Source organism: Lindgomyces ingoldianus (assembly GCF_010093535.1).
Source record: "Lindgomyces ingoldianus strain ATCC 200398 unplaced genomic scaffold BDR25scaffold_4, whole genome shotgun sequence".
NCBI lineage: Eukaryota > Fungi > Ascomycota > Dothideomycetes > Pleosporales > Lindgomycetaceae > Lindgomyces > Lindgomyces ingoldianus.
In genome coordinates, this window is record NW_022985165.1 from 1,621,482 (window position 1) to 1,645,029 (window position 23,548).

The window sequence follows — 23,548 nt, forward strand, 5'->3', positions numbered from 1 at the left end:
TAAGCTTTGTTGTAGAGTCATGTACTTCATTATTTTCTCGTGTAGCTAGTGGAGGGTACAATCAAATTCAACCCTAATCAATCTTAAATGTTGCATTTACAACATCTTGAAAGACGTCGCTATACTCCCTATTATTCAACCACATAAGACGAGACCGAGTGAATGTTTGGGGTTGGTCGACACAGAGGTCAAATACTGAAGCATAAGCCGCACCCTCCGTTTTATATATTTCGACTTCCTCACATTCTAGGTACCCACCTTCTAAGAATCCCAAATACAAGCACCAGACAAGCGATTCACATCCTGAACTAAGGTAACAATTGCGTCTAGGGTCCTTTTCCGTTGCTTACTCGCCCGCGGGGATACTAGGGTAGGACCAAGTAACTCGCATAACCAATTCTTGGACAACACTATCCTCTTCAGAAGCCAAGACGTGTTTACCTTACGTAGCAAAGAAGCTACAGTAAAGAGGAAACGTCGAGTAAGTGATCACCCGACCTTTAACAATATTGCGTTGGAATCATGGATGTATTCCGGAGGCGGAAAAGAGACCTTCGTTTTCGCCACTAACGCGCCTATAATAACGTATCCTATTTGCACGCTGCCATGGGGCTCTAAAGCAGCTAACTGTTGTTCGAGTCTCCAATACTAGCTCCAAATTTAATCGGGCGATCGACGAGGTATTAAAAATGTCCATCAATGGAAGTCCATCTCCTAGAGAAAGTTCGGGGAAAATATCCTAGTGGGTATCAACTCTGCAGCACTTCGTAATCAACCATCTGGTCAAGTTACGGTACTCAGGCTAGCAAGATTGTTTCTTAAATGCCGGAAAACCTAAGTATTTAGAACAAGCAATCTACCGGTTGAAGGCACCTGTTCTGGAAATAAAAACCAAGGATGTCGTTATTCAGCGTGAGTTAAGATTTGCTGAACATAAAATGGAGCATACCTGTGAAACGGTATGGGGAGAACGTATCTATTGTGCTACGAGGACGAACAACTATGGCATAGGATAACTTTTATCTACAATAAAGTGTGTAGAATTGAAATGTGGGAGCAGCCTTTAAGAGGCCGCTAGGGCACGATGCTGGATGATAACACGCAAAACGGAAATCCCTAGAGGATGGACTTAAGCGGAGCAGCTGGTATAATGCAGGTATGTTCGATTAGGCCAGACCTCCTTCAATTAGGTTGACAAAATTCAAGGGTCCGTAGGTGTCACGTTTGGTTAATGGGGCTTGTTTTGATTGAGTTAGGTTGAAGACTCGAGGTTACTACTCGTCCGAGAAATCGCTTCCGAGGTTTGGGAAGGATTTCTTCGAGATGATGGAGCGGATTGAGAAGGTCAGCGTTTTTCGGGTTAGGCATCAAGTCAATCCCGTTCCCTAGCTCGTTAGAATAGCTGACGCGCCCCTGCGGCAAAACAAGGCAGCGTCTGTAGGAAATGACATCATTTCATAGTAGAGTTGAGTATTTTGAAATGGTCATCATTGTGAGGGGCAATCCGCTCTCCTGTCTTAAGGGTAATTAGGAGTTAGACTGGGCTGAATTGTGGGGGATCCACAACATGGGGTAGCCACTAACCTAGCATAGAAGTCAGTAGGAACGAACCGAGTGATTCGTAGGGCTTCCTCAATCAGATTAAGTGCTAGTCGGACTTTATGACAATAGTTTCAGTAACTCAAGCACCCTCTCGTTTGGATTGGCCATTTGCAGCTACCACTTTCCGTTGCCATATCTTCCCTCCAGGCTAAATGCTAGCACTTTTCCTCCTCTGGCACTGACGCAATCTGTCAATATTTTATTGGTGCTTAAACTGGAAGTTCAACGGCAAGTCTTAAACATGTCTTTCTGAATTGCAGATCTATGTACAGCTGGAATGATACGTTGACACCGAGACTCTTCTAATACTATTATTCATGGCCCTGAGTCTTAATCTTGAGGAACGGCACGAGGAGCAGGCTGATGAAGGTACATGCCATGGCAAACCAAAAGGTTGCAGAGTATGGCTCAAAGGGATCGTGTGCGTAGTAGCCGGAGGTTGCAGGATTCTCAGAAACACTTTTAAGGATCGCTGTACCGATGCCGAGGCCAATAGTGACAGCGAGTTTTGAGACTGTTTGGAAGATAGAGCCGGCTATGGACTGTTGCGATTTGGGCAAGGAGGAAAGAACATACATCTTGGGAATGGTGAATTAGCTATGCTACAACACCCAGCTGGAGAGATTTCGTACTCACATTGGCAACATTGAACTCAAGATCGGCTCCGACGACAACAATGGCCAGGGCCGGGAACGTAAATGCCCAATATGAGTCACCGGAGCGCTGGACAGCAACGAGAAGGAAAGCCATGGTGTAGGCAGCAGCTCCTATTCCCATTAATAACTTATTGGAAACCGCATGTAACACCAGCCCGGCAATGACCTAGAACGAACCATCAACATCATCGACCTGTCTTTCTCAACTTTCGAACTTACATTCACGATGATCCCGCTAATTGCCATAGGAAGCATGTGTACCGCCGTCATCAATGCAGAATATCTGCATAGCTCTTGAAGATACAGTGCCACGAAGAATGTCATCGGCGGAAAAGCAAGAAAACCAAGTAGTAAAATTGCGATCAGCTGAAAGAAATTAGACAAATACCGCTTCAAAGCTACAGAGAACGTACCAGAGAGAACTCCTTATCGCGCCAAACATTCATTGGCATGAGTGGATATGGAAAACAACACTCCCAACATACGAAAGTAATAATCATCAGGATACCCAATATGATTAAGACTAGCACGTATGGAGTCTTCCACCCCAGGGGAGCATCTGAGCCAACGCTGGACAGTATCTGTGAGCTTTTGTCACCTCGTTTAAGACACCTTCCTTACCTGAGACCAAAGGAAAGCAGACCAATACCACCAATAGTCAATGTTGCGCCAACGACATCAAACTTTTTCATCGTCTGAATTGAGAGAGGGAGCTTCTCACTGTCATCCACTGGGACTATAAAACAAGCCACAATCGCCACTACGAAGTAGATGATAGCAAGTAGCCAGAATGATGCACGCCATCCAAAGAGCTGTGTCGCAACTCCGGAAAAGATAGAGCCGAACACAAATCCAAGCGGATTACCTGCACTGAAACAGGCAAATGCGTAGTTCTTCCTCTTAGATGGCTTCTCGTATATGCTACCAAGGATACCTTGAGCAGGGGGGACAGTTGATGCACAGAACAAGCCCAGAACTCCGTTGAGAACGTCTAGGGTAATGGCATTGTGCGAGAATCCTGCCGAAAGGGAGAAAACGGCGAACAGGAAAAGACTGGCGATGAGCATGCCTCTTCGACCAAACAGATCCGCAACCTTGCCAAAGAATAGGAGGAAAGAACCTGAAGTTAAGCTGCCGTCGTTAGCGTTCCGAATATTTGGGGGAAACTGAGAGACTTACGCCGAGGAGGCTGTGATCCATGTTGTCTGAGAAGTCGTCATGTTAAGGTCTTTTCTCACAAAAGAAGATATGACGATGGTACTTCCTTGAAGGAGACTTGGCATGGCTACACCCATTGTAACTGTTAGAATGAACAGAATCTCCTGTGCCGTCGAGCGGAAACACGCTGGGCGAGCATTGGGCCTGGAGGGTGCATCTTTCGGTGCAATGGCGACCTCTTTTGAATATTGCTGCTTCTCAGTGTCTTCAGAACAGGCCATTGATACTGACTCTTCTATTGAAGCTGTGGTCGTTGACCTCCAGAAATGGAGTAAAAATGCTATTGGTATAATGCTAGTTCTCCTATTTGTACACATGTCGGTAATGGTTTTCAGATGCCCTTATTACTTTTGACCCCGTCCTCGGAATAATTGTGGACAGAAGTCATCATCACCTTCACCAGTGGACAAAGGATCAAGCGGGTGACGTGTGGGCCGTTGAGCTGTCGATGCTCCATATTGACTCAGCTTATCCTACCCCTGAAATACCCACTACCACCCAGACCCCACTTAGACTATAAGATAATCCATAGGGATGGTTTGGAAGGAACCCCAATCCGAACTCCAGTCCGAACTCCAGTCCGAACTCCAGTCTAGGGAATTTATGCCGTCTACGGTTAAAATTGCGATCGCGCTTTAAAGTTGCGGTCTGGCATAAGCTGTAGTAAGAACTATCCGAACTTAAGATGCACGTTAGGTCCGCTGTTGGCATGATGAGCAATTTCGGTGTGCTGAGGGGTACATTCAGTGATGCGTTGGGTGGGAGAGCCATGGCTGTCGTAGAATGCTGACAAATCTGAACCGTTAATAAATGAATATGATGTCACTACCTCAATTTGTTGAGAATGATATGATACAAGGAGACGCTTTAATACAATATGATTAGGTGGAGCTGAGAGTACAAAGGTGCACATAGGTCTAGTGGATGTCTTGATCCTCCGCCCGCACCTCAAAGCGCCACCCAAACTCGTCCTGTACCTTGCCCCGCTGGATGCCCTCCAGTTGCGCTAGTAGCTTGAGGTATACTAGCCCGCCACTGTGCTGATCATCGGGGAGGTATCTCACCGTTTCCGACTCAGCGCTAGCCCCCATCACACGCCTGGTAATGGACCGTATTGGCACCAAGGCTACCGCAGTTCCAGCGCCTAACACCTCGCTAAACGCGGGCAGTTCCGCGTACTGGATAGACCGCTTCTCAACCTTCCACCCGTTGCTACGGGCGATGTGCTGCATGCTGTCGCTGGTGACGCTGTCAATGACGCAAGGCGAGTCGGGGACCACCAGTGTCACGTCGTCGTCACTGCTCCCTTGAGAACGCACACCGATAAACGCACAAGTACTGAACTCGTCCACCTCTTCATGCCGCGCACTGTCCAGGTGCAGTGTGATGCCAAACCCTTCTGTCTTTGCCTGGTCGCTCCACCTCAATACGGGGGCATAGTTGCCACCCACCTTGGCATGGCCCGTGCCCTTAGGCGCTGCACGGTCGAAGTCGTCTAGGATCAGCGCTTTGACTGGCTGTGTTCCTAAATGCACGCCTGTCGGAACAACGAATACGCAGAATTTGTACTCATCTGGTGCTGTGAGTCCAAGGTGCGCACTTGAACCGTAAAGCTGGGGCCGGACGTAGAGTGCCCCACCAGACTCATGTGGAGGTACGTATTCGGCGTTGAGCGCGACCGCGGCGCGGCACGCCCACAGGAACATATCAGCAGGGACTGGCGGCATCGAGAGCACCTCGGCGGAATGTTGAAAGCGCATAGCGTTGCGGTCGGGGCGGAAGAGGGCGATGCCACCAGGTTTTCCAGGCATTCGGAAAGCCTTGAAACCTTCCAGAGCTTGCTGGCCGTAGTTGATGGCTGGCGACATGCCGTGGATGCGCATGTACGGGTCGGAGATGAACTTGAGCGGTGTCCATTTGCCAGTTGCCTTTGAGTAGGTAGACTCGATATGGCCGTTGACTGTAAAGAACCTTAGTGGCCATAAATTCAATGCGGTGGAGTTCACACACCTTCGTGGACTTTGGAGTCCTTCGTATTGGTCCAGTCAATCGTACTGACAGGAGGGGGGGGAAAGGCCGTCATGTTCTGGTATGTAAGCTTGAGTTGAATAGACCTCCGTTGCTGTTCTATTGCAAAAGATAAAAGGTGTCAATATTTGTCACTTTATATGGTGTGATGTGCGGGCTTAGAGACCTACTTTGATATTGCGTTTCCTGTTGGGCTCGGCGTACACAGAGGCTGAGGTTGCTCTGACCGCCGTTTCTGAGATTATTCATTCTTTGTGCCCAGTATTCGGCATTGAATCATCTGAAAATAGCAAACTGCAGCTACTCGGGTTTTCATGCTCATATTGGACGGCTGATTATCTAAACCAAACCTAATTATATCCGTTGGAATGCTAAGTTCATGGATTTAAGAACTAGCACTAGCGATCCAAGAATTGAATTAATGCCACTGAGCCTTGATAGCTGTCTGGAAAGCTTCCACGCTTGATTTAAACAGAACATACCCTAGTGCTCCCCTCTTAACTAGCCTGCCACAAAGGATCCACCTCCAGACACCTAGTCACCTGTCGTTAGCCCACCTATAGATGAGGGCTAGCCTGCCACGCATGTCGAAAACTGATCACACCCTCCATCACTCCATTGGGGCGTATTTTCCTTCGGCCTTTATTCTCTAAAATCCTTGGTTGGCTGTCAGCTTACCTAGTGTTAGGAACCAATACCGCCCGATCCCTCTGCGTGGAAACTAATCAACCAGATAGTAACGTTCTGAATATCAATTTCCAAGTTAGGGAGAATTACGATACACTTTTTGCTCCAGCAAAAGCCCATGTATTGCTGACCCTCCTCACCGCTCCTGGGCACAGATGCTCCATGAAAAGACGTCGGTGTGGACGTTATCCGGGGATTAAGCCATATGCATACCTGCTCAAGGCAGGGAAGCCGGATATGACGACCTGTACAAGCGAGATTTCTGACAAAAAGCGATCTTGCAACCATTCCCCCATTCGGACTGCGCTATGCTGATCACGATTACGGAAAGCCACAGCTCCCTGTCAAAGCCCTCCTGTCAAAGCCCTCCAGCTAGCCTCCGCGGTGATATATAACAAACTAACATATGCGCAACGCTTCTCTACACACTCAATAGCTTTCCATTATACGTACCGCCGTACCTCTGCCTCAGGGTTCCCAGTTTACTTTAGCTACTCCAAATCTTACCTATTCACTGAAATCATAACAGAGTTCGCGGAGATGATTTCAACTATCGACGATTCAAAGCGCGAAGTTGCGGCTATTTTCAACTCAGCCATTGCAGCCGCAGCCATCGGCGCTGCCTGGGAGCTCGGCTTGCTCGATGAATTGAGAGACCACAAGAAAGTTGACGTGCACAAGTTCGCAAAGCAACACGATCTGGACAGTGGGTCCATACAAGGTCTGGTCACCGCACTGGCGGTCGTCAATGTGGTCGAGCGCGATCATGATACCGCCGTGCCGGGCAGGCTGCTGGATGAGACCTACAGGAACAAGTCTCTGTTCCACTGGCTCGCCCTCGGGTCTGGAGGACTTTTCTCACGAATGCAGTACGTGGTGCGAAACGAGAATCGCAAGGGGTCCTTTTACAGCCGTGACCCCGCGGCGATCGCATACGCCTGTCGCGATATCAACCTCCAACACTTTGACCCGGTCTTCTGGGCGGCCATGGATGGACTCGATTACAAATTCCACTCGGTCGTGGACTTAGGAAGCGGGAGTGGCGAGCGACTAATGCAGACTCTCGACCGGTATCCTGGGACCACTGGCATCGGCATCGATGTCGCCGGCCCTGCAATTAAGGTCGCCACGGACGAGGCGTTAGAGCGTGGCTTCAGGGATCGGTTGTCATTCATCGAGGGCGACGCGCGTGAAATGGTGTACTGCGACGAATTTGCCCGAGTCGACCTTCTGATGTGCTTCATGATGGGCCATGACTTCTGGCCTCGTGACAACTGCATCGCTACTCTTCAGCGGTTGCGTAAGGCCTTTCCCAAGGCCCGCCGCTTCCTCCTGGGAGACACGACCCGGATCCTGCTGGACAATCCTCGTTCTAGACATGCCGTCACCGAAGATGATGTCCCCATCTTTACCCTTGGCTTCGAATTCGGGCACGCTATGATGGGTGTCTATTTACCGACGATGGAAGAATGGGAAGCTGTTTTTGCTGAGGGCGGATGGCGTTGTGTAAAGACGCACCTCATTAAATCATCGTATCTTTCGGTTATCTTCGAACTAGAACACGACTAAATGCAGAAAAAGTCGACAGTGCAGTGCTTGTTCTCACGGGTTATCACACTGAACACTCTTTTCCGGCTCGTCATTTACTGTAAAGCCTGTCGTTACGTTTTATCTTCTCACGCATTCATTTTAGTCGGGACCTATAGTTCAAACAATTTTTTTGTTAGAATATTGAGTATGATGAATCTTAACTGATTACCTCATTGGTTTTCGCCAAATCGCGCCAGAAAATGGCCAGTGTCAACGGCCTGGATGTGTACGGGAATATCTAGCCTGGGCCTCTGCTCGAAGGAGGGTCGGCAAACGGGAGAATCTTGCAAATAATATTTGAATCCGTTACCACGTGCGGATGTCAAACGCGAGGTTAATGATATACAGCGTCCCAAAGTGAGGATCGAGTGGGCTGGCCGTATAGCCTGCAGCATTTTCCTAGTTTGGATGAAGTCAAAGAGAATCTTAGCTTTTAATGCTTAGGGAGGCCAAAGAGGATAGCTATCAAGGGCTATAATAATAAGTGTGAGTGCTGCACTCGAATTATAGGAGAATAGAGAGTGAACGTTAGTGATTAGCGTAGCAGAGAAGGAGCTAAAGTCTCAGAGATCTAGACGAGCGACATCAGCCGCCGTTGGAGATACCGTTACTGAGATTCATCATTAAAGTTTATAGATCTGGAGCCAAACTATAGCACTAATTACAAGCTTCAAGATCGCGGACGGTGGTATTCGTCGACTAAGAGACGTAACGAGAGAGCTTCATAGTTTTTAATAACGGGTTTATATTGAGCTTCACTAACTTACTCTACACAAGCATACATACAATACTGGGAAGTCAAGTCTACACAATAACTTTACAGAAGGACCACAACTAAACAAACTGCTTCGGACTCTCTCGCATCGCTCTCCCTCACATCGCTCTCCTTCCATCCCTTATGAGTCTATCTTCTAAATTGAGAATTAAGCCCACCACCTGAGAAGGACTTACCAACATCCCGGTAAAAACGCTTCATACGGACATTCTCAAATGTTTTTTCCTAAAGTGAACCGTACTCCCGATGTCAGTTCGTTCTACTCTATCTATATTGGAACTAAATATGGAACTGGAGGTTTCCATGCTTTGCTATTCGCTTCTCCTTTGCATCAACGCCTAAATTCATACTGTAGAAGCAATAGAACACTTTCTGTAAAATCTGATTCAACAACCCGCTCTCATCAGATACACGCGTGATCTGCTTGTTCAATCTCATCTTACAAAGTAGTGTTAGAGACCCAAAGCCCTTGGTAAATATCGAAACATCTCGAGACATAGATCGCGCAAGGACGACCAAAGGCGTGCATCTTCTAGTTACCACAACGCTCGAATCCCACTACTCAATCACGCTTCATAGCCAGTGTTAATATAATTCTACATAAGCCACGATCTTCTGCAACAATTTCCGTCTCAATCTTTTCGAGTGGTGATGATGTTACCGCCGAAGAGTACTTCCAAAAACCTAAAGACAAGGTGGTGGTTGGGGATGCGAAACCGGTATCTTCTATAAAGTTTGCCTGAACTGCAGCCAGGAGAGCCTTTTATAGTGAAATATCTCCTTGAAGATATAAATCCTTTATATAATCCCTTGATCTACGCGGTACGGAGGAATGATCACACCTGTAATTCAAGGCGGAGCCACAGAAGCTGAAATTGACGAGGAAGACGAAGTCGGAGCTTTTCAGAGATTGGAATAATGAGGTACCTCATGAAGACTATGAAACTTGGCACAAACTTGAGTTGGCTAGTGAGGATGTTGTTGAGTTTACCGTGAAGGTAAAATAGGTGGAAATCCAAGGGGATATGCCATCTTTTAGATGCTGCTAGCTGAGGTGATCAGCACACAGATCCGTATTTTATCCTTTACCTTGCGCATAAGTCTGAGAATCTAGTTCCCTTAAAATATACATGCCGTGTTTGGTACACAGTCGTGCGTCTTTCGAGAAATGGCTTCGATACAAGGAGCAGCAATTGTGCGGGGTAACACGAGGTCAACTCTTTTGACAACAGACTTGAAAATCTTTTCACTCACTTCAACCCAAATATATACCATCGTTAAGCTACGCACACGCATTCTAAAAACAATCTTAAGAGATTAAATCAACATGTCAAACAATGCTTCTACAACTACGCCTACTAACCCGACCCGGGTTTTCACCAACGAAGACATAGCAGATTTTAATGCCCAATTCCACAAGCTAGTAGATGATTGCAAGCTTGCCAACGTCGTCACTCTCATCGCTCATCGGGGCAAAATCGTGAACTGCGATGCTTACGGCGTTCTCGATGTCTCTGCAGCCCCGCCTATTCCTGTCAGAACCGACAGCATCTTCCGCATCGCATCAATGACTAAACCCATTACGTCCGCCGCTATGATGATGCTCTGGGAAGAAGATAAATGGGCACTCGATGATCCAGTCTCCAAGTTCGTCCCAGAATTTGAAGGGCTCAAGGTCAAGCGGGAGGAAGATGGCGAGCTCGTCCCGCAAGAGACACAGATGACGATGAGACACTTGATGAGCCATTCTGCAGGGTTCGGATCAAGAAGTGAATACGCTGACTTGGATCTGCGAGGCGGCACTCTCCAGGATATGATTGACACACTGGCTGTGCGACCATTGTCATTTCAACCGGGCAAAGAATGGCGGTATGGGTATAGTGTTGATATCCAGGGTTACATCATCCAAAAACTCACTGGTAAATTCCTGGACGAGTTTCTCGAGGAACGACTATTCGCCCCCTTGGGTATGGTCGATTCTGGCTTCTTTGCGCCTGCGGAAAAGGTAGAGCGTCTTGTGAGCATCCACAAGTACAATGAAATCAAGGAACTCGTAGCCGTCGACCGCAAAGGTACATACAACACATCGAGACCCAATTTCCTCGCCGGCGGAGGTGGTCTCATGCTCTCCACAGTGACGGATTTCTGGCGCTTCTCACAAATGATCCTCAACGGCGGCGAATTTGAAGGCAGGCGCTATCTCAAAGAAAGCACAGTCGAGCTGATGCACACTCAAGCCCTTGAGGCTGGCGTGAAGATGAAAATGTTTCGTCGGCCCCTCGACGGTCTCGGGTTCGGACTTGGATTTGCGATCGTTCAAGATTCAGTCGCGGCAAAAACTGCCATGGAGGTTGGGAGCTACTTTTGGGCTGGGCTGTATGGAACATGGTTTTGGATAGACCCTGGAAAGGAATTGGTCGTCGTTGGGTTAATTAACCATGTCATCGGCCTGCCTCCAATCGAAGTGCCGTCGGTTCGTGAGCTTTCGGCCGAATCAGTATATAGAATCTTGAATAGGGAGAGGTGAAATAGGAGTGATTCCACTTACCACAACCAACTCCCAACAGCTACTTAGGGTTTCGCCTGTGCAGTAGATGAAACTTGAGTGTTGATTAACGTCTCAGTGTCTATTTTGAACTCTAGGAACCTAGATCTCAATTCTACAACTACTTCATCGATCATAACTTCAATCCTGTCCGTAGCCTGCTTCAATATTTTGCAGTTGACAACATCGACTTTCTATCGCAGGGTTAGTTATATAGCTTATAGATAGATGTTATGGACTTGTGAGGGGTCAATTAGGTGATAAGAATTAAACTAGGTTGATTGGGCTATCGTGTTTAAAGCCTTGTCTCACGAGCTCCGGAGTGAATATATAGTAGATAAAACAAGGTATGCCCCAGATTCGCCCTCGATGCAGGGTCACGTGAGATATATCATGTGCGACATACGCCGCATTCAGTCATTGCAGAAGACAAGGTGGGTTGTGCTGGTCAGCGCATAGACAAGAAAGGTGTTATGGAAGGCCCCATTGAGGATAAATTCCAAGATAGATTTCTTGTAGCTGGGAAGACTAAGAGAGGGGCATGATGATTAATTATTTGGCATAGATAGTGTCACCAAAAGTGGAAGTGAAGATGTCCTAAGCACTGAAAGGATTTGTGGGAGATAGTCCACGTAGAATTCTAAAAACATTCCCGTACCTCGAGGAGCAAGTTTGACACCCCATCCGAGTATCTACTACTATGGCTTTCCTTCCCACACATTAGCGAGGAAATCCTCTATTTTCGTGAACTCGTAATCCGGAAGAAGTTGGTTAAACGCATCAGACACATCCCATGCACCCTTTACACTGCTCAGGAGAATGCCGATGAGAACAGTCTTCAACATAGCCGGGAGTTGGTCCGCCTTGTCCACCGTGAAACTCGGGTGACGTTGTCCCAATGACCATGATGTCTTGAGATTTCCGGCTTGAAGGTCTTCGAGTTTGACCTTGTCGATGGTAAAAGGACGACCTACAATTTGACGTAAACATCTTCATTCATATTCTAGTTTTACTTACACACCTCGGACTTTCGCCCCGATCTCGAGGATCTGCGAGACTGTGACTCTGTTGCCTCTAATGCCCCCAATTTTAGGCCACTCGCTATCGCACTCGACCGCTCGTGTGACAACCATAGCAATATCTTGAACTGTGGTCAGAGTCATGATGGCATCTTCGTGGCCATCGACGACAATGGCGTGCCGGTTCTGGAAGTTAATGAAAGTGTCCAAAGGAGTCACGTATTTGGCCGTCCTGCAAGGAGTTGCCAGATAATCTAAGAATAGTCCTGGCTGGAACAAGGTGTATTCGAGAACCTGAGGAGGCTGGTCAGAATATAGACAATGGGAAAGAGTGAGGTGAAGTTCTTACTTTTCCATTCTCGTTCACTTTTTCTAGATACTCTTTGATTTCATTCTTCCCTGCCCAGAAGGGCAAGTCGTCTTTCCCACAACTACCAAATAGTTAGACATCGTCGATACACTGTTCGGCACTGCTAATCTACCTTCCATATTCACTTGGTGCAAAGCGTTTTACACCAGTGGCGATGCAAGAATCAATGAGGTTCTTCTGAGGATTGTTCTCCGGGTCTGCCATAAGCAGATTTACGAAAGACAAGACTGTGTGGACTCCCTGTAAGGCTCCGATGAGGTCGATTTTGTCGTCATAATTTACAGTACGCCAAGTGACTCCAGGTGTGATGTATCCCGCGGAAGCCTTCTAGATCCCATTAGCAATGGAAAGAGGGTGAAAACATTGGAAGAGCGCATAACACAGCGCTCGGAGCTGCTCCTCACGTTTCTAGTCAGGATGGTTATCTCATGCTTCCTCGTAGCTACCAAAGCGTCGACGACTTCCCGGGCAAGTTCTGAAGGGAAAAGTCAGCGTGGCTTTTAAGTCGTCTTGCTTGACGGCAGGGAACTCCACCTCCCGAACCCCCGGCCACTACAATCTTGACCATTATAGTTTGTGGTAAGGGTCAGTTTGTTGTGATTAATAAAGGTTGTGGGGTTTGCTTGTAAAAAATGAACGGGGAATTTTATAGGCGACCTAAAGACCAGATCAATTAGGAGAAGAAGGGGTAGAAAAGTCGAGCTATTTATACGATACAGGAGAAAGCTTTAATGCTTTTGACAAGCACCTACATTTGTGCTAGGGCATCTACAGAGAGAGGGCCTTGTCCTGACGCGTGCCGTTTGGCCAATGGGGGACGACCTTCGGGTCCCGGAAGTTGACGCTGATTGGATGAACTCCGCTGCCACGCTGACAAGCCGAGCACGTTGTTAGGCTTGTCCTGTTGAAGATATGAACCCGCACAATAAGGCCTAGGAAGCAAAGGGTCGTTACCATCGCTATGAAGGGCATTATGAGTACATTTGAATAACTGTGGTCACGAAGAGGCGAGGAGTAGGACATGAGGTAGTGAATGTGAGCAAGGGTTATAATTAACATACAGCTATGCGAGACGGGCGCAGCATCGGCTAAGATTCTAGCTTCTTGTTGATTGTATTGAGTCTAGATATCAAGCCTTTGACAGCTGCTGAATGCTCACTCCGCAGCCATGCTCCAATATGCGAGTACAGGCCGGCCACATCGTGGGCAGAGGATTCAACCGAGTCTTGGGAGGTGAATGCGTCAATCAAATTGGCCATCTTCTTGAGCTCACTTAAAATTAGCTGGGCCCTAATAGCGGCCTGCACATTCTGGTCCTCAATGCCAAAGGTTCCCATTGAGACAGGAACCTGTTCTACAGCAAACCCTGTTGCTTGAACCAGCGATGCTGAGCTTGCTTTACTTGTGTCGGCTGCCATCCCAGATGGCGGCTCCGAGGACGAGGATGAAGATGAGGGCATACAGCAGGGTGCTGATAAACTAGCCGATGCCGAAGGTTGAGGCTCCGAAGAACTACTGCTAGACCAGCCAGCCGCTTGCTGATACCAGATCAGTATGCGGGAAACAATGGATGCATGAACCATGGCCCGGTGACCAGTTTTGGAGCAAGAACACTTCAGGACCCGGTTCAGACGCTCGACGGCATTTCTGTTGAAAAAAAGCACATGATCCAACTGGGCCCGGATCGTAATAGAATTTGATTCCGGCGCGTGTAAAGGACTGGGACAGATCAAGTCCCGGAAGATTTCGTAAGATTCCCGAGGGCAATTGTGGGAATCATCACTGCTAGCGTTCGTACTCAGGTTGGTGGTGGTCCCTAATACGGAGGGTGACGGAATACCCAGGCCAGATCCTAACCCGTCGAGTTGAGGCCACTCCTCGAGTGGCAAGGCGGGATAAAGGGACGAGCTAAATTGGCTCTGCTCGTTGGTGCTTAACGTGGTTTCGGTAAAATTGGAGAAGGGTAGAATGTCGACTAGTAGGTTTGAGAAATCAGCATGTGTTGACACACTAACATCTTGCGGTTCTCCGAGTTCCGTTGCTCTGTGATTCTCGCTACTGTCGGCGGGCCATAACGTGCATCTACGTTTCTCAGTGGCACCATCAAGGCTGACGCCAGGCCTCTTCCGCGAGGGTTTTCCAGACTGGCGTGATCGGCCATAAACACAGGCTAAGTGGAGCGTTGTGCAGCGACCGCATTCGGGGTGACCACGATCGCATTTGACCTTCGCTACTCCGCAGCCATCGCAAGAGGACCGCAGCTTCGGGGCTGCAGGTCCTAGGTGTAGGCCGGTAACGGGCTGTGGGCTTGTTCCCATGGCTCGTTTGATGAGGGATTGCTTGTAGCCGCACCAGTATTTATTCAGGGAGGGTAACGATTGTGATTTCGAAATGGTTAATGTCTGAGGTAACGTCTGACACTATGGCGTGAAATTGAGCTAGTCTCTGATTAGCCAGTTCAGGCCTGGTCCCGTTGACCATGTTGGACCCCTGTAGCCGCTTCCAAGTCTTGGCGGAAACGGGCGAATGATGCGAGAGATACCGTAGGGGCGAATAAAAGTTCTTGACACTTTTCGAGAGCCTTTAACACCTTATAGAAATGACACTCCCACATTTTCTCTTCCTCTAAACTGCTTTCTACCTAGACCATTTTGTCAAATGCCGTACCACTTCGAGGGTTTCACTGCATCTCTAGGTACGTGCCGTCGCTAACACTTGTTCTTTTAGCAGCCAAGAGCTCTGCATGAAATAGGGTCGTTTAGTCACCCTAAAGGCCGCCATGCACATCCATAAACATCCAAAACAGCGGATTTGGGTTATTTGGGAAAGTATGATAATCCTTCCTTCAAAATTTCTCTAGAAGGTCCGTTTCCCATGCTGTCGCAACCTACACCCCAAACACGATCCCTCTGCTTTCCTCCCAAGCCACCACTCCACCAGCGTCCCGTTCCGCATGAGGATCAATACGCTTCCCAGAATTCAAAGCCGTTGGATCTTGCTTATCAACATTCGTAGAATTGCTCAATGCATAAATGATTGCGAGATTAACTCTGTCTTTGACTTAGCTCTGATTAGCTATGCAAAAGTCCTCTGCGCGCACTGCAGCCAATTAGCGAGAAGGTAAAAATACAATGCGTGAGTGCAAAGCAGACGGATGGTGGCAGGGCTTTTGAGGAGAACAAGAAGAAGATAAGTATAAAGGCATGTACTGCCCTTGGCTTCTTTGTGGAGATAGCTGCCTTTTGCTGAAGTTTTTAACTGTTTCGGCGGAGACAAATTCGCTTTTGCTAGTAATTTATATCTTGTTTAGCCTATCTATCCACCAATAAGGAGTAGCTTCTCTACCTTACTCTTGATGTCTCACGTTTTGTGTCTCTCGATGACACACACACACCCCTGCAGACTACGATATCGAAGCTTCGTATTGCTCTTTTTCTTCATTACAATCTCAGATCGTGTTCAAAGACTCAAAGCTATGGAGAAACCTTTGGGATGCTCGGGATGGGCCAGCTTGGGGTTGGACGTCCGCGTCGAAGAAGGTGGAAATGTCACCAAGAGTTCCAACAGATGTAGAGTGATTACAATTCCTTTTCGTACTTAGCTCCACATGCTCTTCTTAATGATCAGGGATAAATCCCTCATGATATCATTTATTCCAAACAGTAGCTAAGTTCAGGTAAATAGGTTGGGTCGAAACTCCAGATCGCAGACGGTGAAACCATAACCAAATCGGGCTTAGTGTGCACCTGCTCCCAGAAGGCAAGAGATACAGATACCTTAACCCGTAATTCAAGTCCCTCAGGCATTTATTTCAATTAGAGCCAAACCATGGCCTATTAAAGAGTTAGGTAAGCAACGACGTGTAAAGGAGGAGAGGTTCGGGATTTTCGGAATTAAGCCTTCCCAAGCGTGTTTAACTCCATTCGCTCCGTCGTTGCCTTCTCAAAACCTGAAGCTACTTGTATGCAAAGTCAGTATCACTCAGGCCATGCAGCAAGGTAGCGGAGACTGAACCTCCTCCAATCGCTAAGAGGTGTTCACACTACCTACTTAAGGACGACAGCATGGTCTTTCCGAGTCTCGGCTGCAACACTTGCAAACGCCGTCATCTCAAGGTAATTACTATTCCCCTCCAATACCCTCCTATGCCCGAGCTAAATAACCTCATCAGTGCGACTCAGCGCGGCCACTTTGCGGTCGTTGCAGAAAAGGGGGTTTATTGTGTACCTGGGCCGCCACCGAAGAAGAAGGTCTACCATTCAGGAGTGAGAATGCATTTGCTCAGGGACGTCCGCGTCGTCCGCGGAAAGTGCATAGCTGTTTGCAAGATTCAACAGCTGTCACGGCGAGATCACATCCAACTATCCTACCTGCTTTATCGTTTCCCCTGGAACTTCATTCCGTGAACTACTGGGTCAAGAATTGGGCGTTTGGGACTAATGACCTTCCTGGTATCGGACACGAGTACACCTCGTACGTGATCTCCCACAAAGATCGTGCAAGGCAAGATTCAAGCCTACACCTCGCCTTCCTTGCATTTGCGCTCGCTGTTTTCGGGCGTGCAAGGAAGGTTCGTAAGGCGCTTGAAGACGCTAATAGATTTTATTCCCAAACCATTGCGAAAGTGAAGACAGAAATCAAAGATGTGGCTACCGAGGATATCGACCAACTTCTCATTACGATTATGTTGATGGGAACGTATGAAGTATGTTTCGAGTCTCGTGATCTAACTTTTTTGGACCATTGCTAACACAATGAAATGTAGAATATCATGTGGGGACTCAACCCCCACAACCCCCAAAACCCATCTTGCAGTTCAGACGAAGTTGGGTCTCGATTTTGGCAGAATGTTTGCCACCATAAAGGAGCAGCAGGGCTTTTGAGACTACGGCAGTTACGGAGATTACCAAAGAATCTCCCACTTGATAGAGTGGTGAGACGCCAGATTGTAAGTACGCTGCGGCCATACAGCTATCGTTCTTTTCCCATAGACTATCTAATGTTGCTTTGCTAGATCCGAATAATCATCCTTCGAGGAAAGACAATCCCGGGTTGGCTTCAAGATCCAAGCTACGAAGAAAAAGGCCCTATGCGAGAACTCGACGCGCTTATTCTTCGAGCCGCGGGTCTGCGAGCGAGATCCCTACATCTGTTCAAAAATAACAGTGGACCTAAATCACGAGATTCCGGGGGAACTGACTGCTGCTCACCTCCCTCCCATCGAGGTATCTCCCGAGAAGTCGCAGCAGAGGCCCAGGACCTCGATGCAGCGTTTGTAACATGGTCGAAAACTGCCCCGGAGGAGTGGAGATACTCGACTATAGACTCGCGAACAACCACAACGGATGAACTATACGACTGTCCTGTGCATGCCTATGCCTCACACGGCCATGCCGCAGTATGGAACCGATATCGAGCTGTTCGTCTCATTGTCAACAGCATTCGTATACGCTCACTGGCTACCCTAATCCAATGCCCAATGCAAGCTTCATATGTAAATTCCCAGCAGGAAATTGAAACATCCCAGAAGAACATCGAATCTCTAGCGCGTGATTTGTGCGGCGGGGTTCTATTCTTCTTTCACTCTTGTAATCCTCTTATTATAGGCGGCGCAATGCCGCAAAAGATGGCCGCGCTCCTAGCCTGGCCTTTAACCGTGGCTGTGAGTACCGAAGGTGTTCCGGGACCACAGCGTCGATGGTTGCTGGAAAGATTGAATATCGTTGCGGAGATTTTAGGAGATGTTATGCTTGCTTCAGTTATTTCGAAAGGGGAATTCAGGTTTTAGGGATTAGGAGAAAGACTATCCGATTGATTCACGCCAGAGTGGAGAAGTTAGAAGATCTCATCTAAGAAAGGAAAACAAAAACGAACACGAGGAGAAGCAGTTTATGCTCATAAGCCCATGATACTCAATACAGACTTACCAATGCCCAATAACATTCTTCGGCACATACGGTTCCTCCAAAAACTTCACCTCTTCATCCGACAATTTCAACCCCCGCAACCCGCACGCATCTTCAATCCTATCGACGCTATTAAACCCCACAATCGGAATACCTCCTTTGATCCGAACCCAAGCCAGTGCAACCTGACTCATCTTACACCCCTTATCCTTCGCGACTTTCTCGACTCTACGAATGATCTCCTCATCTGCGGAAGTGAGGACGGGGTTCATGGGAGAGGAAGTTGTCGCTCTGACGGAAGTATTTTTGTTTAATGGCCACGCCAGCTTTCCTCCAAGCATAGGAGACCAAGGGATTAGGCCCACGCCGGTGGATTTGCAGAAGCGGATCATTTCGCGTTCTTCTTCCCGGTAGCAGAGGTTATAGCTATGAAGCAAAACGTTAGCATGAGAATCTCCCCCATCTTCCTCAATCCCCCCTTAGAAGGATCCAAGAAAACCCACACTCACAGATTCTGCATCCCAACAAACCTCGTCCACCCATTCTTCTCTGCCACAAACTGCATTTTCGCAAACTGCGTCGCCCACATCGAACTTGCGCCGAGATATCGCACTTTCCCACTTTGCACGAGATCATGTAGCGCTTTCATAGTTTCTTCGATAGGTGTGGTAGGGTCGAAGCGGTGGATTTGAAGGACGTCAATGTAAGACGTTTGTAGGCGGGCGAGAGATGCGTCGACTGCGTCGAAGATAGCGGCGCGGGAGAGGCCTGGTTGTAGGTGAGCGGGGTTGGCATGCGGGTGGGGGTCTGTTTGGGGTTGTGGCCAGTGGTATTGGAGGGAGTGGAAGGAATGCATATGGTACGGAAACTTACCTCCTTGGTTGACATAGTCTTTAGTTTGTTCCATCTGCGGGCCATACATGAATGTAACCACCCCTGCCTCCTCTGCCACATGCGCCCAGCACTTGGTCATGATAATAACTTTTCTCCTCTCAATCCCGAATTTCTTCAGCGCCTGGAAAGTTAGAGGCATAAAGTCAGCGCAATATTATAGTGGGGCTCCGGCACCTCTATGTTCTGTCTTAAAGCACACTGCAGCACCTACAGCACTACTTGAGTAGCCTCAGATGCTTGCAGTAAGTTTAAGAAAGGACCATGAGGTTGTACTTGGGCCTTCATACCTTTCCCATCACCTCTTCACTCGCGCCATTGGAGTAAGCGTTTGCAGTATCCCAAGTGTTGATTCCACGGTCATATGCTGCTTTGAGGATCTCCAGTGCGGCGTCCTCATCCAGCACCCAGTTTTCCCATTGGGAGGAGCCGAGAGTCATCCCGCCGAGGATAGGGTAGGAGAGGCGTAGACCAGAGGTGCCGAGTTGGACGTATTCGACTTTAGTGGCGTCCGCACTGGCTTGGAGGGTTTGGGGAAGGGGGATTGAGGTCGCCATGGCTGGTTGGGTTGATGTGTGAACGACGATATATGAGGGTGGTTGTGAGAGGACAGAAAGGGTGTCTGTGTGAAGCTTTTGTGCTAGGAGAGCTTAGAGAACAAAAGTCTACAGTCTACGGAGTACATGCAGAAGCAGAAGCAGAACAACGCAATGCAAACCCTTTATATACCTCTACATTTTCCACATTCCCACTCTCTTCTCTTCTCTTGGCACATCTTCGACCTAAATTCGTCCACCCGACGGCGATAACACCCCTCTCAACCTTCCCAAGCCCTTTAAGCCCGATTTCCAACCTTCTTCTGTCCTTAGCTTACATACATCACTGCGGACAATTCATAGAGACGCCAAGGAGAGCTCGTGGGTTTTTCCAAAAAGGATATAGCGCGGTTCCATATGCTTGTAGTTGGTCTTTGCGATCTGGGCGGCTCTGTAGTAGCGGCATAACGCCTCCTGAGCTTGCTTTGAAATCAATGTCGTGCAATTCTTAGCCCATCCCTATTTAAGTTTAGCGTGTGCTGGCAGGAGAGCAATGAGTTCCAAGGCTAATGAAAATGAGACGATAAGAACGCCTTAGAAAACCTGCACATTCTCTAATAGCGTATCAGGGCGCTGTAAAGCGGATACATATTTATATCGTATATAGCCGAGTTCTTCAATCAACCCAACCAGGCGGTCTCCCAATCCCCGTCAACATTCTAAATCCCCAATGGATCCAGCCCTCCCTCTGCCCAACCACATCTTCTAGCTCCCTGACTTTCTCTTCCACGAATTCAACCTGCCTTTCAAATTCCGCGATCCCGTCTTCGATGTCATCGACTTTACTCCTTAACGTGTTGATCTCATATTCCAGCTTCGCACCCATGGTTTCTAGATCCCGGACCGCATCCTGTAATTGCACGCGCTCGCGGGATATGATTTCATGTGCGTCTTCGCGGAGAGATTGGTATTCTTCGAGCCATGGGTAGTACATATCTTCTAGTCCGGTGATATCCTGGTCAGCATTCTCATCGAGGTCTTGGACGGCAGTGAGTCGGGCAGAGACCCAGGACGCATCAATGGTTTTCAGGGTTGCGAGATTCTCGCCGAGGCGTCTCGCGTCCGAGGAAAGAAATGCCTGTCTTGTGAGCGCGGCTTGCGCGTCGAAAGGTTCTGGTTCCGGAGGTGCTAAGGAGGCTGGGGGCCAGGTGAGAATGCTCTCTTCGGCAATGCTGAAAGAGAGGTGTCTGGGCCACCAATTCTCGTTTCTATTTTCGGCGTGGTAGGGGGAGAGTTGCTCGGCACTGGTGGTCCGGCGGAGAAGAGGGGTGATGTCCTGAGCGGAGTCGGCGGGGAGGATAGTTTCGAGACCTTCTCCTCGATATATTGAGCCTGCAATAGAATTTTCGACGGTTGGGGGTTTGGACAATTCGTCTTCTGAGGGCTCGGTGGGCCTTGAAAAAGCGCCAAGGTCGACCTTCCCCTTGTTTTGTGGTTGCAGTTTGTTAATAACAAGTGTGCTTGCAGAGGCCCGAGGAGTTTGAGTGAGGGTCTTGGTAAAGGTGGCTTCGTATTCGTCACGAGTGCTTTTACGTGGAGACATGACTGAGATATTTTCGCTGAGATGGTCACCATGATTCTGTTTTTGCGTAGCCAGGGGATCGTTTGCGAGCGAACCCGAAAATTCGTTGTCGGATTTTGCGCGTTGGAAAGAAATGCGGCCATTCTCATGCTTAGACAGCTTCGGTTGGTGGCCTCGTCTACCGACAACATCTTTGATTCGACCAAAGCCGCTACCAGATTCAATCTTTCCAGTCGCCCTTTTAATTGCAGCTCGTTTGGAGTTTGGGTCCTTTTCAACTGCTTCTGACGTCCCGAAAACATCGGACGTGCGTCCTTCAGAGGCAGTATCGCGCTTTGTAAGACCATGACCGTCGTGGGTTGATTCCCTTTTCAAGAGACTTCCGGTGTGACTGTGCTCTTCAGCGGAAGGTGTCAAGCTTCCTTCTCCAGGCAAGCGACTGAACATATCTCCAGTGGCGGTTTTCCGAGGCTTCCCATACCACAGCCATTTTGATCGCTCTCCTTGAACAAGTTCGATGAATCGGTCAATGTCGACGGTTTCAACATCAGCAATGCCAGCTTTATCTCGAGCTCCAACCATCCCCATCATCATTTCCCCTCCTTTCCCGCCAAGCTCTGCCACAGTGGACTTCAAAGCACGAGGCATAGCCCAGCCTTCTCCACTAGCTGCTTTGGCAGTTGCTCGCCGTAGCGCTTCGAGCGTTTGCCTGTCTAGGCGACGCGTCTTCTGTATTCGCTGGGTCTTTTGAAAATACGCGATGCCACGCTTTGTATTCTCAATATCGAACACGTCTTTTGCGACGGGCGCACCGTATGCGCTCAGACGGTTCCGTGCACCCATCAACATGCCTAGTAGCGCTGCGACTGTAGTAGGGCCAAGTATGCCGTCATGAGGCTCTACGGTGTAGTACTCTGCGCCAAACTCCAACCACCAATCGTTGATAGCCTTCTCGGTGACATCACAAAGCAAGCCATCCGCGTACTCTGGTTCCAACTTCCCAAACAATACCAAGGCCACCTGACAAAGCTTCACAAGCTCGATGACGGAGCTGTTCAGGGGTATTATATCGCTGGTCCTGTAAAGTTGATGGAACTTGGCTTGAGTTGCGTTGCTGGGCTGAGCCAGCTTAATCCCAAGACGACCTGAGCAGCCTAACCTCTTTAGATTCTCGTTCACGAAGAACAACTCCCGATATCTCTTCACGTCACCCTCAGGGACGGGGATGACGGTTAGTGAGGAGGGAAAGGCACTGAGATTTGTGATCATGAGGGTGCCAAGATTTGTTTCCCGCCGCCTAGCATGGAAGTTATTTAGAGCCTTGAAGTAGATCCTGAGCTGCGGCGACCAGGCAGACTCATCAGTGGGAACGCTCAGTACGTTTGCGAAGACAGAATCCTTCGGATCGCCGGTATAGGTGGTGATGATGAAGGTAGGGTGAGCCCGTGAGCAGGCCCATTGCTCGACGAGGTATATTTCATAGCCTTCGAGTTTCTGACGACGAGCAAGGACCGTAGTAGAGGGGTCTTCTTCCAGATACCTGAAAGCGACATGGTCGGTCAAGACGAAGCGCTGGTGGCCGGTCAAGGTCGGAGATGGCTTAGTGGATTCGGCCGTGGAAGCCGCAGCCGTTGATGGGGGGATCATCTGCGCAGTTCCAGACCCAGCTACGCTCTTGCCGTCTGCGGCAGACGCCTGGAGTCGCGACATGCTTCGGCGCAGCTCCTGTTCCTCGGGAGGCGGCAGAGGGCTGGTGGGGATGGAGAAGGACATGTCGGCGGTCGTCTATGGCAAAAGAAAAGTCCCAGCTCCGCGAATAAATGTATAAAGCTTGTGAAGGCGCTGCCTCATGTTGACAGCACAGGCCCCAGAGGGAGGCAGGCGCTGCCGCTCTCCGCCGGCCAGCGGGCAGAGGGCGTGGATGGACGGAACTGGTGTGACGGCGTTCTCAAAGCATGCATATTTCTAGCCGCCCCTTACTTGGGCGTGCATTTGAGGCGGCCTTCAAGGACTCCCGATGAGTGAATGAAGGAGGGAGTTAGCAGGTAGGTGCTGCTCTCAGCGACACGGCCAGGCTTGGCTTTCCCCACGTCATGCGAGCGTCCCTGTGCCGATCCCAAAGCTCAACACCAACCCCAGCGCG

The 23,548-nt window shown here is 48.8% G+C and overlaps 10 protein-coding genes across 10 annotated transcripts; 3 read left to right on the forward strand and 7 right to left on the reverse strand.

The window, feature by feature from the left end:
• Positions 1–1,893: 1,893 nt before the first annotated feature.
• On the reverse strand, positions 1,894–3,697 carry BDR25DRAFT_278753 (putative transporter; the record flags this gene model as incomplete). The annotated part of the gene is made up of 6 exons (XM_033687704.1): positions 1,894–2,180; positions 2,239–2,424; positions 2,478–2,624; positions 2,672–2,828; positions 2,880–3,389; positions 3,438–3,697. 6 exons carry the CDS (start codon positions 3,695–3,697, stop codon positions 1,914–1,916), a joined length of 1,527 nt encoding a protein of 508 aa, XP_033552837.1. The 3' UTR covers positions 1,894–1,913.
• Positions 3,698–4,393: 696 nt separating this feature from the next.
• Positions 4,394–5,751, reverse strand: BDR25DRAFT_339896 (branched-chain-amino-acid aminotransferase 5; the record flags this gene model as incomplete). Its single annotated transcript, XM_033693449.1, has 3 exons — positions 5,675–5,751; positions 5,487–5,603; positions 4,394–5,436 (listed from the first exon to the last, which is right to left on the reverse strand). The coding sequence occupies exons 2-3, from the start codon at positions 5,557–5,559 to the stop codon at positions 4,394–4,396; spliced, it is 1,116 nt and encodes a 371-aa protein (XP_033552838.1). The 5' UTR covers positions 5,560–5,603; positions 5,675–5,751.
• Positions 5,752–6,597: 846 nt separating this feature from the next.
• BDR25DRAFT_300845 (methyltransferase MppJ) lies at positions 6,598–7,897 on the forward strand. Its single transcript, XM_033689456.1, has one exon. It carries the CDS (start codon positions 6,732–6,734, stop codon positions 7,758–7,760), a length of 1,029 nt encoding a protein of 342 aa, XP_033552839.1. The 5' UTR covers positions 6,598–6,731; the 3' UTR covers positions 7,761–7,897.
• Positions 7,898–7,951: 54 nt separating this feature from the next.
• BDR25DRAFT_350278 (uncharacterized protein) lies at positions 7,952–9,831 on the reverse strand (the record flags this gene model as incomplete). Its single annotated transcript, XM_033694679.1, has 10 exons — positions 7,952–8,220; positions 8,359–8,391; positions 8,447–8,480; positions 8,564–8,596; positions 8,626–8,685; positions 8,760–8,796; positions 8,849–9,114; positions 9,179–9,295; positions 9,399–9,605; positions 9,703–9,831. 10 exons carry the CDS (start codon positions 9,829–9,831, stop codon positions 7,952–7,954), a joined length of 1,185 nt encoding a protein of 394 aa, XP_033552840.1.
• BDR25DRAFT_379635 (beta-lactamase/transpeptidase-like protein) lies at positions 9,828–11,083 on the forward strand (the record flags this gene model as incomplete). Its single annotated transcript, XM_033697623.1, has 1 exon — positions 9,828–11,083. Exon 1 carries the CDS (start codon positions 9,884–9,886, stop codon positions 11,081–11,083), a length of 1,200 nt encoding a protein of 399 aa, XP_033552841.1. The 5' UTR covers positions 9,828–9,883.
• Positions 11,084–11,734: 651 nt separating this feature from the next.
• BDR25DRAFT_379639 (NAD(P)-binding protein) lies at positions 11,735–13,058 on the reverse strand (the record flags this gene model as incomplete). Its single annotated transcript, XM_033697624.1, has 6 exons — positions 11,735–12,071; positions 12,123–12,414; positions 12,470–12,551; positions 12,603–12,817; positions 12,895–12,965; positions 13,010–13,058. The coding sequence occupies 6 exons, from the start codon at positions 13,056–13,058 to the stop codon at positions 11,800–11,802; spliced, it is 981 nt and encodes a 326-aa protein (XP_033552842.1). The 3' UTR covers positions 11,735–11,799.
• A 200-nt stretch (positions 13,059–13,258) lies between these two features.
• Positions 13,259–14,874, reverse strand: BDR25DRAFT_339898 (uncharacterized protein; the record flags this gene model as incomplete). Its single annotated transcript, XM_033693450.1, has 2 exons — positions 13,650–14,874; positions 13,259–13,449 (listed from the first exon to the last, which is right to left on the reverse strand). Exons 1-2 carry the CDS (start codon positions 14,806–14,808, stop codon positions 13,259–13,261), a joined length of 1,350 nt encoding a protein of 449 aa, XP_033552843.1. The 5' UTR covers positions 14,809–14,874.
• A 1,680-nt stretch (positions 14,875–16,554) lies between these two features.
• On the forward strand, positions 16,555–18,278 carry BDR25DRAFT_212412 (uncharacterized protein; the record flags this gene model as incomplete). The annotated part of the gene is made up of 4 exons (XM_033684717.1): positions 16,555–16,605; positions 16,662–17,195; positions 17,256–17,438; positions 17,505–18,278. 4 exons carry the CDS (start codon positions 16,555–16,557, stop codon positions 18,276–18,278), a joined length of 1,542 nt encoding a protein of 513 aa, XP_033552844.1.
• A 106-nt stretch (positions 18,279–18,384) lies between these two features.
• BDR25DRAFT_379649 (aldo-keto reductase) lies at positions 18,385–19,844 on the reverse strand (the record flags this gene model as incomplete). The annotated part of the gene is made up of 4 exons (XM_033697625.1): positions 18,385–18,822; positions 18,906–19,164; positions 19,270–19,411; positions 19,578–19,844. The coding sequence occupies 4 exons, from the start codon at positions 19,842–19,844 to the stop codon at positions 18,414–18,416; spliced, it is 1,077 nt and encodes a 358-aa protein (XP_033552845.1). The 3' UTR covers positions 18,385–18,413.
• Positions 19,845–20,359: 515 nt separating this feature from the next.
• Positions 20,360–23,422, reverse strand: BDR25DRAFT_253638 (uncharacterized protein). The gene has a single exon (XM_033686253.1). It carries the CDS (start codon positions 23,176–23,178, stop codon positions 20,500–20,502), a length of 2,679 nt encoding a protein of 892 aa, XP_033552846.1. The 5' UTR covers positions 23,179–23,422; the 3' UTR covers positions 20,360–20,499.
• Positions 23,423–23,548: the final 126 nt, after the last annotated feature.

Bases quoted from the DNA above. Each gene is read 5' to 3' on its own strand.
- BDR25DRAFT_300845 (XM_033689456.1), top strand. From the start codon at position 6,732: ATGATTTCAACTATCGACGATTCAAAGCGCGAAGTTGCGGCTATTTTC.
- BDR25DRAFT_253638 (XM_033686253.1), bottom strand. From the start codon at position 23,178: ATGTCCTTCTCCATCCCCACCAGCCCTCTGCCGCCTCCCGAGGAACAG.